Raw genomic sequence first — 12,050 nt, forward strand, 5'->3', positions numbered from 1 at the left:
GTTGCGCATGCGCAGAGCAACGCATCCCGCCCCGGTCGCCGGAGCCCGCCAGCGCCCGGCGCGTGCGCAGCGCCGGCTGTCGCCTCCCCGGGGCACTCCCGGAGCTCCGCGCATGCGCGTACCCACCCTACCCGCCTCTCTCGCCTCCCCCGCCTCCCCAGCGCCCGCTCGCGAGAGCGTGATGACGTTACCTCCTGGCCTGCGCCGTAACGACCGTACCGGCGGGCCCCGCCCCCGCTATAAAAGCGGCGGCGGGCGGCGGGCGCCATTGTGCTGCGGAGCAGGCCGCGGCTGTGCCAGCGTGCGGGCCTGCAGCGCCGCTCCTCGCGCCCTCTCGCCGCCTCTCTCTCTCCCTCTTTCTCTCTCCTTCTCTCTCCTCCCCTTTCTCTTTCTTCTCCTCTCCCTCCCCCTTCCCTTCCCCCCCCCCTTTCCGCCGCGGACATGCCGCGCGTCTATATCGGCCGCCTGAGCTACCACGTCCGGGAGAAGGACATCCAACGCTTCTTCAGCGGCTATGGCCGCCTGCTCGAGGTCGACCTCAAAAACGGGTGAGCGCCGTCCCGCGGCCTAAAGGCCGCCACCGCCCGGCGGACGCCCCCCGCCCCCCCTTCGCCGTCCCCGGGGTCGGGCGAGCCGCGCCCGCCGCCCTCCTCCCGCCCCCCCCCACCATGTCGTCGGCCGCTCCCGCCCGCGCTGCCGCGTGGCGCCGGGCTCAAGATGGCGGCGGCGCGGGGGGGAGCGGGGGCGCTGCGGCGGGGCCGGCTCCTATTGTCCCGGCTGGGCCGGCGCGGCCCCCCCTGACCCGGGAAGCGCGGGCGGGCGGCTGACGGGGCCTTGCTTCTCCCCCCAGTTACGGCTTCGTGGAGTTCGAGGACTCCCGAGACGCCGACGATGCCGTTTACGAGCTGAACGGCAAGGATCTGTGCGGGGAGCGTGTGATCGTGGAGCACGCCCGCGGGCCCCGCCGGGACAGGGACGGGTACAGCTACAGTAGTCGCAGTGAGTACGGGCCCATCTTTCTGCGTGGTTGTAAGGCTGCTTCGGGCGAGGGGCAGGAGGCGAGGGGAGGCGGCTCGGCTGTGTTGGCAGGGCAGAGCCGGGGGTGATTGAGTGGATGGGACCGAGTCCCGTGGGGCTGAGGGGGTGGGGTGTCGGTATCTCTGCGAGCACGGTAGTAGGGGATACCGGGTGCATCGCTGGGAGCAAGCTATTCTGCTGACTTGGTGCTGCAGGCGTTTTTCTTGGCACCAGCGCTGCACTCGGATATCTCCTAAGAAACCGAGGAGGGCAAATATGTGAAGCAATTCTGGCTGCAAAACTGTGGCCATCTAGAAAGGGTTTCTCGTTAATTGGAAACGATATGCTCTGCTAATTTAAGGGCTCCAGTGTTCTTGGGAGCATTTAGACGAAACGGTGATGTTCCATCACTAATGTTAATGAATAAATACCGTTGCATAATTGGGGTAGAAGGACTCAGCTGTGAACTTTCATGTGAATGTTTCAGTTGAATATATGGGGGGGGTGGTTTACAAGCAGTAATCTGTTGTACTAAGCGGGGGATGTTATTAATGTTTCTATGTTCAGCTAACTTGTATAGCTTCTTGAGCTGAGCTATATAGAGCTTAACTGGCCTAGTACTGTTAATTAAAAGTACTAAGGTTCATCTTTCAGTAATCTAGAAGTGTGGTGTTTGGGGGGGTGGGTATCTGTCTTTTTAAAAAGAATCAAATGTATGTTGTATAAAATTGTTGCATGTTCAATTCAAACTTTTTAACAAGTCCTTGATGTTTCAATTTAAAAGTGACCAGTGGGGCTGAGGCTGTGTCCACTGAGGCTAAGATGACTGCCTTTCCTGATTGGCCATGGCTTTTCCATACATTGTGTGACCCTTGCCCTATGACCCTTTGGCTGACCTTACCGGAAGCCATGACGACAGCAGCCTTTTGCCATTAGACGCAGGGTGATGGTGAGGATTCCAAGGGTTAGACAAAACTGGTTAAACTGAACTAGGTGACTGTTACCTTGCGTGTTTTGTGGCCAAACCACCACCAAAAACCTCATACTGTGATGTAAGTACTTAGTGTAACTAGTAAACGTTTTTGTAAAATGTAGAAATGCATGTAATCAGTTAAGTTTTATATTTTACAATGTTCTGTAAAATAAAACTTAGCAAGGTGAATCTAATAAGGAGCAGTCACTCTCTAACAGATCTTAGGAGCACAGACTTGTAGGATTTTAGTCTGTTTGATTTGCCATTAATATAGATTATGGCAAAATTGCAAAGTTTATTGGAGGCTTAGAGAAATAAAGTCCTACTCCAGTAAATATAACTGTTTAACTAACTTTTTCAGAACATTTAGTTTTCTTCATGCTAGGAGACGATCTAACTTTATTTCTTTGTACAATAAAGGTGGGGGTGGTGGCGGATATAGCAGTCGGAGACAATCTGGAAGAGATAAATACGGACCGCCTGTTCGTACAGAGTACAGACTGATTGTTGAAAACCTTTCCAGTCGCTGTAGTTGGCAGGATTTGAAAGTATGTATTATTGTTCTATCATAGAGCCTGTTTTGACTAGCAGGAAGCAATAATTTCCCTTCCTATCAATGTTCATTTTGATTTAGGTAGAAGTATTTGTGCATGAATGTTTACATGGAACTAATGCTTCTTGCATTTGCTCAGACTTGTCTTAAGCTAATGTACTTCCAGAGTGTAAGCATGTGGAATGCTTATGTAATTCTTCATCTACTCCCTAAAGGATTTCATGAGGCAAGCTGGTGAGGTAACCTATGCAGATGCTCACAAAGAACGTACAAATGAAGGAGTGATTGAGTTCCGATCTTACTCAGACATGAAGCGTGCCCTGGACAAACTGGATGGCACAGAGATAAACGGAAGGAAGATAAGGCTGGTTGAAGACAAGCCACGGTCAAGCCATAGGCGATCTTACTCTGGCAGCAGGTCAAGGTAACTTTTGGGACATGTCAGTCTCTGCATCAAGACTACTTACACTAAGAATAGGTATAGGTAGCCCAACCTGCAATAGTTACCTTCAGTTGATATTTCAGGAGTAGGGTGATGCTTGAGAATGTGGAAGGAATTACTTTACATAATACAGCAAAGCCAGGTTTGAGAGTTTTTCACATGTGAAATGTCAGATGTAAATCATTGACAATATATTGAATGTAGGTGGATTAATAGTACATCTTGATGTGGCCATGCTTGTTTTTGAGAAGTTCTTTAGCAGCTTTTTGCTCTTGGATAGCGTAGCAGGGCACACCAGGCAAAGAATAAGGGCCAAATTACATTTTAAATGTTTCTAGGTCACGATCTAGAAGACGGTCTAGAAGCAGAAGTCGTAGAAGTAGGAGCAGCCGCAGCAGGTCCCGTAGCGTCTCCAAAAGCCGTTCACGGTAAGTGAAGCATTGTTTTCTGTTAGTACGGGAATTGCTAATTATTGATTGATAGATACTTAAAACTGCCATAAGTACACTTGAGTTCATGCAGAATAAACTCTTTCTCTTTTTCAAAGATCTAAATCCAGGTCACGAAGCAAAGACCGCTCACGTTCCAGATCTAAAAGCAGGAAGTCTAGATCAAAGAGCAAATCGAAACCCAAGTCTGACAGGGGTTCACGCTCTCACAGCAGATCCAAGGAGAAGTCTGAGAAGTCACGGTCCAGATCCAGGTCCAGGTCTCGATCTCCCAAAGAAAATGGTAAAGGAGATGCTAAGTCTAAGTCCAGGTCAAGGAGCAGGTCTCGTTCCAATTCTCCGCAGCAGCAGCCATCTGCCAAGGCTCGTTCAGAGTCACCACCCAAAAGAGCTGCATCGAGGTCCCGCTCCAGATCTCGTTCAAAATCTCGCTCACGATCAAGATCTAGTTCAAGAGATTAAGACTACAACTATCCTCTTACATTGCACACTATTATGGAACATTTTCCTACTTGTCAGGCCATTAGTGTTATGTTAGTACTTCAGAAGTTGGTTTTTTCTCTTGCAGGAATGAATGGCCTAAGAACTAAGTAATGAGGCATAAAGGTTTAATTTGTATCCCAAATTTGAAAACACGAGATCGGATGGTGGTGCAAAGCAGGAAAAGTCCCCCTTTTGTAGAAATTCAGCTAAAAGTTTGATTTTATAGCATTTCCGCAGGAGTAACTTAACTACTCTTAAGTGCAAAGTGGTTTTTATATTAAAATAAACTGAATATAAACAGGCTTAAATCTGGGCTTTTTTGAAAGTATCATTTTTTCCTTTTATTTTTTTTCATGGTTTTAGAACTGTGGGTATCATTAGTGTAATAGGTTACAGCTTGCTGCCAAAGGCAGGATTGCCTTGCTGGGCAGGTCAGATAATTCTCCGGTTTATCTTAATTTGTGGAAGCAGGCTGCAAACTATATAAACTGGTAACAATACTAGGAAGATTTTTAGACCAGCAATAAACTCAAGTTGGAGCATTTGTGTTGTATCTTAACTTGCCAAAAGAACATTCCCCCCCCTACTGTGACTGTATTAAAGGTAATAAAGGTACTCTGGAACCTGTATTGTACAGTATTGCTGAAAAATCCTACGTTTCAAACTTAAAAGAAAGCTTTCTGACTTCTTTTTCTTGAATATCAAGTGTCACTGTTGTCAGACACTAATGTGTCTCTTGGATGTGGTCCAAGTCACTAGTATGTTGTATGGTTTGTCAGCCTCTAAATACCTATTGGATATGAAAACTAGGTAAATAAAACTGTCTTCCCTCCCTTTTGACTCATTTATGTTAACATTTTGCTTCAGACTAGGAGAACTATAATCCTGTTGTGTGTAAGTCTGAAATTTATTGGAAATGTAATCTCTTTGAGCTAGAGTTCTAGTCTTTAACAAAGGCTTTGCTAAACCACAGTTGCCAATTCACTTAAATTGTGGAATAGGACTCATCCCAAAAATTCCCCTTTATAGCTAAATTGATTTTTGTAACATGCAATAGCAAACATTAGAACTGCCTTGTACTCTTTATACAACGTGTAGTTTGACTTGTATAAAATTAAATTGGTGACTCAAACTCTTGTGTTTATTGCAGTGTAATGGGATTCTTTTTCTGCCTCTCATGCTGGGGAAATCCTACTTAGCTCTTTTGCTGGAGTAACTTCTTTTAGTGAGAGACTTGGGAGCTCTTGAAATGGACTTGGTTTTGTGCTTGAGACCAGCACCGTTTGTCCAATACATTGTCCTTTCTTCAAGCCTGACTGGATGTGAAAGCAGCACCTCTCACTGGTCAGAATTTTACACATCTGTTAGGATGAATTCGATCAGGCACAAGGAGCACATCAAGTGCATGTTCAAATGCAATTTGATGCCAACTTTTCTTTCCTGGAATTGCTTTATGATCTAAACAGTTCTCTTGAAAATTAGTACTCAAGTTTCTTGCCATTTTCTGATCATACCTAGTAAGCTTGAGCTTTCGCCTGTTGCGTGTGAGTAGCTGTGCTAGTACAAGAAGGGATTCCAGGATGAATAAAGTTAGTTTTACCCAATAAACTCACATTCCTAATGGAACTTGAATGGAAGCGGTTACGTGGCTTGTGTTGCCGAAAGATCAGGTTAGCGTTGCTTTTATATTGTACAATTTTCCATGCTGTTTCTATCCTAAAGATGGAAAAGCAGCTGTATTGGAGCTGCCAAGCCAGGCTTCCCCATGACTGTTCATGTAACCCTGGAGTTTCACAGATATTTCTGGTGTGACTAAACCCACGCTTCTGCAGAGTGCATTTAGTACTGAAGTTTTACTCTGCACCTGGAATGAGGTGATGCCTGTGTTTAGTTAATCTGTGATAAGTAATATTTTTTTTTTTTAAATTGAAGCTGTTTTAGTTGAGGTGCATTTTAGCGTGACTAGAAAAATGATATGCTGTAGTTCTGATCACTGCAGGTATTACGTTCTCTGCATTGGATTTCAAGTGGGGGGAAGTACTGGGGACTTTGTACAGAAGTCAGACTGTGCAAGAATAGTTTAATGCAGATTTACAGCCCTAAGCTACGCTTGTGGAAATATTTACCTCCCTTAAACTTGTTGACACAAAAGCATTATGCCCCCTTGATTTTATTTATGCTGATCATGAAGTAGTTCAGACTTCATGGAAAACTGGTCCTCTGATTAACCTCTAGGGGTCTTCAGTAAAATCCATGTTACACTCCTCAAAACAAGAATTGAGCTCAGAGCTCGGTAGGTTAAAAGTTATATATGTGTATTTTCAGTACCTGTGTTTGTCTTTGCAGTAATAAAACAAGATGTTAATTACTTTTTTGCACGTGCTTGTGGGTGTAAGTAACAGCTTGTTTCTAAAACTGATTTCCAGTGCCAGCATGAGAATGTCTTGGCTTTACAGTAGCTATTAGCACCCCAATCTTGGTTAACTGCATAATGATGGCTTTCACCAACTATATTCCTAGCTTTCTGAAATGAGGTTGTTATGACAATGGTTATGTTTGAAGTCATCTTTATTCATGAATTACTTACAGGGAGGGCCCGGATTAGATTTAACCAACCTGCCTGTAACTCCTTTAAATATCGAAGATTTCTTTTTCTGGTACTGAAGCCACATGCGATGTCTTTCTTGGCTGCTATGCAAAACAGAAATGGCCCTTTACTGTACAAATGAAGCAGGAATTCCTTGGCATGACTTGCATCCTTCTGGATTTGTTTCCTCTGAAAGCTAGTAGGATTTCATTAGTGCCAGACACTGAACCAGTGCAGTTGAGTGCAAGGCTTGTGGTAACTCTTCAAAGAACCCACCAACAAAACCCAAACACTAATCCCTCTGGCTCTGTCGGCACAATTTTTTGTAGGAGCGGAAGACTGACTGGTGTATTTGTGATCACAAGTGTGATTATTTCTGAGATCTCTCATAGGTGTTACAAAAGCGTGGTTTAGATAAATGTCTTAAACTTCATAGAAGAGTAAGAGACTGTAGAAGGCTTCCGTGATTGCTGTGTAACACTCTACTGTTTAAAAAACAAGTGAAACTTAGAATCTGGGGCTGTATTTGGAGTCTGTTCCTAGCCTTTTCCTGTATTTAAAAAAGCATCCCTCCCTATATTTTGGTGTTTGACATAAATGCAAGTTCTGTCCTTAAATCAGCGATCCATGTGATGTAAAATACCTGCTTTAAAGTTAGATGGTGAAGACACTTCTCCTTTAGTGTGTCTCACTTAAACCCTGGCAGATAGTAGGAAAGTGTTTCTACTTCATGTAGGTGGTGAGTCAGAGTGAAGCCACCTATAGCCTTGGACGTAAATTGAAATCTTCCTTGGACACTGGCTATGATGCACAAATGGGGAAATCTGGTATTAAAAATTCATCCTTGCTCAGAGTTCCTGGGTGACCCATCATTTGTGTGCTTTGAAGTTAATCTCCTTGACTGCCTGTGTCAGGAGGTCATAAAAGGGAATTCTTTTTCCCAGCTCAAAAAGGTGTTTTCTACCATGCTTTGGCTTCTAGCTCAGTGCTTTGATGGAGAAGAGAACAAATCCCTAATGCATCTGGTCTGGGGAAGAAGCAGGCTGCAAAATGTGATTATTCCTGATCTAGGTAGGTGACTGACTTGAGTCCTGAAGCATGCAATGAGGTAGTGCTTTAGGGATTGGGGACTACCATGAGGATCTAGCTGGCAAGGAAGGTAATTTGTCCCCAAAGGCAGTGAAGGGGACAAGTGAATAGAGATGCTTACTTCCTTTTTGATGCCGAGGCCCAGAAAGGCTTACCTGCACCTTTACATCCACAACATGTGACTTCCAGAAGCCAGTAACGCTACTATTCAAGTCCATGCAGGTGGTTCTGCTTCAGCAAGTCCCTGTGCCACCATGAAAAAGAATGCAGCATACTTTAATAGGCAGACATACAGGCTTCTTTCATGCCAAGTGTTCAGAAATCATTGCTTAAAAAAGCAGGAGATGGACTAAGAACAAGAGGATTTAAAACGTGCTGTCATAAACCATACCCTTTGAAATGGCTATTTACGCTACATCACTAAAAGAAAACGGGGACAGTATGTTGGCTTGCTGTAACGAAGAGCACAACTTTTGTGACTGATGTACACCTAAGTATCTCACCTAGCAATATTACTATGCTTAGAGTGAAACTGTGAGTGGCTTGAGTAGGTGACTTCTTTTTCCTGCTATAATGTTTCTACCTCTAAATATTGTGGAATTAGAGTCCATTTATGATTGGGAGCTTACTCTGTCCCAAACAAGACTGTAACCATCTTTGCATGAGCAATGGGGAGGGGCATATAAAACATGATTGCTGGATTTATTATTCACACGTGAAATAACTGAACTGTTTCCAATTTCTACTTAAATCTAGTTCAGGTTGGTGTTGTAACATCCACATGGCATCTACAGCGCAACTACATAAGTGAAGGAGCTGGGAAAGTAGGAATTTGGCTCAGGAACCTGGAAATCCCAGAAACTGAGCTGAGCTGATGTTTGGTATGTCCTTGAGAGATGATGCAGAATTCTGTGATCATTTGAAAGATGCATAGTTCAAATGTTGATCAGAAGGTAAAGTTCCTGTGACAGAATTAGCAGATCTTTGCTGTGTTTCTTGTGCGCTTTGTAATGTCTATTTAATGTGAATGGGAATGCATTACTTTAAAAAGTGAGAAGCAAAACTAATACAAATATTGCTTTGCATAGTGGCAGCTATTAACTGTTCTTGGGATCATAACGGTATCTGTTAACATTGTGATCAGCCCTTTTGCCCCATGTTTTGTTTTGTGGTTAGGTGGAAAGAATCAAATAGCAGAATGTGGGCTCTTAACTCTCAAAGCTTCTTCATGCATTATTATTTTTGCTAAATGTGTATGTAGATGTCAGAGGGGAAGTTTCAGTTTCATAATCCAATAAAAAATTGAAATAAACCAACTGCTCTGAAGTGGCTCATAAACTTCTACCCTTTTAGCTACATCTGTCAATAACATGTCCAAGTTGGTTGGATGAACATAGGTGCACTCCTATATAAGAAGGAATGGATCACAGCAGCTGGTATGATCCATACCACTGAAAAAATAGTGACAACAGGAAGATGTCTACAGCTAATGCCTGCTTCAGGATGTACTTCACAACAGTTCGTACTAATACTGAAGTTTTGGACATGATTCTGGGTGATTCTCTGACTCAAGGGCTACATCCTCTTCCTCTTGTTCACAGAAAGTGACTTCTGCAGGGTGGTCTACTTTAATGTAGAATATCTCAAATACTAATTTTTAAAAATTAGTATTTTTACTCATTTTAAAAGCAAAAGCTTACGTTTTGCTCCAATGTTTTGCCTTTGGGCAAGAACTGAGTACAGTGATTTCAGTCCAAAATACAGAAGATAGTGGAGGGAAAGCTCTGTGGGTGACGCCAGGGTTGGAGGCAACTGGAAGATGCAGCCTGTGCTGTCATGTTTATGGAGTTGTGGGGGGAATTACTTGGGCAAATTTATTACTGGTGTGTGCAGCTCCTGGAATAGGATTATCCTGTAAATGTGAATAAGAAAAGTTACTGCCACTAAGTCAGTAGGTGTTAAATAGATCACATCTCATCTGCTTGGTGTAATCACAATGTACAGTTGCACTCAGTTGATCAACTAGTCGAAGAGCAATGTTTCTCCTAGAAATGGGTGAAGTGCAAAAAGCTTTCCCTTGCACAGCATTTGTGTTCCTTGTTCTGCTTGGTGTCAGCTGTCAGCATCCTTGCTCAGCACCAACATAAGAGGAAAATAACACAGCAAAGTCTCTCGTGATCACAGTGGCACAACAGTGATGCTGTACAATTAACCTGGGGGGCAATGGCGGGGTGCAACAGCTGCCCTAGGGTGGCATCTCCTGTTCTGCTCCACTCTGTGGTACAAGCATGCCACTCAGCATGGAGTAAGTGCTGACAGCACCTGGGGAGATGCGAGAAAATATTTTGAAAGAGCCTCTCCACTTACCTTGCCTGGGTCCATTTCCTGACAACTAAAAACTGTTGCTCTTTGAGCTGAAAGTGTAATAAACCATTTGCCATAATTTAGGTGTCACCTACGTATGTTTGACAACACAGAGCAGAATTGTTTTGTAGTTCTCCATACATGAAAGCCCCCTTGGAGAGCGTGAAACTGAAGCACAGAATTGCAGTGACTGGCCCAGTGGGAATAAAAGCTACGGATGCCAGTTTGTACTTCAAACTTATTCCTGTTGCTTCATGTTTTGCAAGGTCTCTGTCAGGCTTTTGGGTCAAATGAGCATGGGACATGACTGTGGATGAGGACGGGAGTGGCAGACACACCCACCTGCAGATGCTGCCATCCTGTGAGTAGCAGAATGTGTGGGCATAAATCCTGGCCTAATGTGTCCCAGAGCATCTCTTGTTAAGCACAGCCCTGCTGCAGTCTGCACTAGTTAGGTCTAGTGGTATTAATGGCATAGTGGAGTCTGATTAGCCATGTCAGAATAAATTAAATAATAAAAACATTACTAAGAGCTAAGTTTAAATAAAAGTTCATAGAACACAGAATATCTCAAGTTGGAGGGGACGCATAAGGATCATCGAGTCCAACTCCCTGCTCCTCACAGGACTAAAACTAAACCATATGACCGAGAGCGTTGTCCAGACGCCCCCTGAACTCTGACAGGCTTGGTGCCGTGACCACTTCCCTGGGGAGCCTGTTCCAGGGACTGACCACCCTCTCAGTGAAGAACCTTTTCCTAATGTACAATCTGACAATTCGTCATTCTGAATTCATGATTTTTTTATGGCAAGCATAGCCAGGAACAGGGAACTGATGGGAGAAGGTAAATGCTGGGTTGCTCTTCAAGTGACAGAGTTTCGCTCTGCTCCTGATTCAAAACTATTTGAACCTCCCACTGCAGCATAAAAGGATTTATATGGGAAGACCTTTTTCTATACTGTGCCACTGAAGGTTTGTTTGAAAAGGTGAAAGAGGGCAGTAGCAGCAAAGCAAATACCTGTTACTTTTTGATTTTCAGGTTCTAATTGCTTCATCAGAATCTTTGACTTCATCTTTTTTAATGTATTAAAAATTTTGGAGTACAGAACTCAAGGTGATAAACAACTGGCAGATACTCATGCTAGAAACCAAGAGCTTGTTCCAGCGCTCCCTGAAACGATCAAGAACAGCCCTTGCCCTGGGTTCGGTATGGCAGGAGTTGGCCTGCAGGGTGAGCCAGCAGTCGCCTCTCCCCAGCCGGTCCAACACGCATTGAGTGCCGTTCTCAGCAGCTTTTTGTGCATTTTTGGTCCTTGTGTTTCCAGTCTTGGTTCCTTCCACTCCCACCTTCTGCGGATAAGTAGGACAGGCATTGTGTAAGTGTCTAAAAGGCACACTTCTTGCGTGGCCATAAAATACTAAGGGGTGGGCAGGTAAGCTGCCGGTTTTTGACCAGAGCACTTAGGAAGCACTCGTCAGCACTGTGCAAGAGCAAGTCCTACATTTCCTCCAGAGAACTAGTTCGAGCGACCCTTTTGCTTCCCAGCGATCTTGGGGATTTCGCGTTAGCATTCCCCAGTTATTCTTTGAGCCTGTGGTACGGGTGCTGAGGAGAGACTTCCCCCGCTTCGCGGGGGCAGCCATGCCTGTCTGCCTCAGAGGAGGCCTGGGGAGTTGGTTTGGAGGACACGCTCCCTTCAGTGATGTAGTCCCACTGCTCTCCGAGATGGGTGAGGTTAATATTAGTGACTTAGAGAAAAAGCAGCTTCTGGCTTTCAAGCCTCCTGTCCCATCTAACCCAGGAGAGAAAAACACTGGAAAATTGTGTGTCAGCCACCCCACGGCCACTGTGCCCGGCAAGGATGGGGGGCGCTGGGACCCCCAGAGCTCAGCATTTGCCTTGGGGTGACCAGTGCCAGCCTCGGGCTCCTCAGCGTCCTAGGGACAAGGGGCTCCGTGCCCGCCAGCCTCTGCCATGGGAAGGGCCGGAGGGGGGGGGGGGGGCGGCTGGCCCTGGCTGGGGGGGCTCCGCGGCCCGGGCGTTGCCCTGGCGACCGCCCCCCCCCCGCTTTCCCCGCCAGGCAGCTCCCCGA

At 45.3% G+C, this 12,050-nt stretch overlaps 1 protein-coding gene across 1 annotated transcript; it reads left to right on the plus strand.

The window, feature by feature from the left end:
* Positions 1-265: 265 nt before the first annotated feature.
* Positions 266-6,285, plus strand: SRSF6 (serine and arginine rich splicing factor 6). Its single transcript, XM_075058337.1, has 6 exons — positions 266-548; positions 851-999; positions 2,411-2,538; positions 2,759-2,967; positions 3,324-3,413; positions 3,533-6,285. The coding sequence occupies exons 1-6, from the start codon at positions 442-444 to the stop codon at positions 3,894-3,896; spliced, it is 1,047 nt and encodes a 348-aa protein (XP_074914438.1). The 5' UTR covers positions 266-441; the 3' UTR covers positions 3,897-6,285.
* Positions 6,286-12,050: the final 5,765 nt, after the last annotated feature.

Source organism: Buteo buteo, chromosome 2 (genome assembly GCF_964188355.1).
Source record: "Buteo buteo chromosome 2, bButBut1.hap1.1, whole genome shotgun sequence".
Taxonomy (NCBI): domain Eukaryota; kingdom Metazoa; phylum Chordata; class Aves; order Accipitriformes; family Accipitridae; genus Buteo; species Buteo buteo.

Coding starts and splice junctions, on each gene's coding strand:
- SRSF6 (XM_075058337.1), top strand. CDS start 442: ATGCCGCGCGTCTATATCGGCCGCCTGAGCTACCACGTCCGGGAGAAG. Junction 1,000..2,410: donor GTACAGCTACAGTAGTCGCA/GTGAGTACGGGC, acceptor TGTACAATAAAG/GTGGGGGTGGTGGCGGATAT. Junction 2,539..2,758: donor GTAGTTGGCAGGATTTGAAA/GTATGTATTATT, acceptor TACTCCCTAAAG/GATTTCATGAGGCAAGCTGG.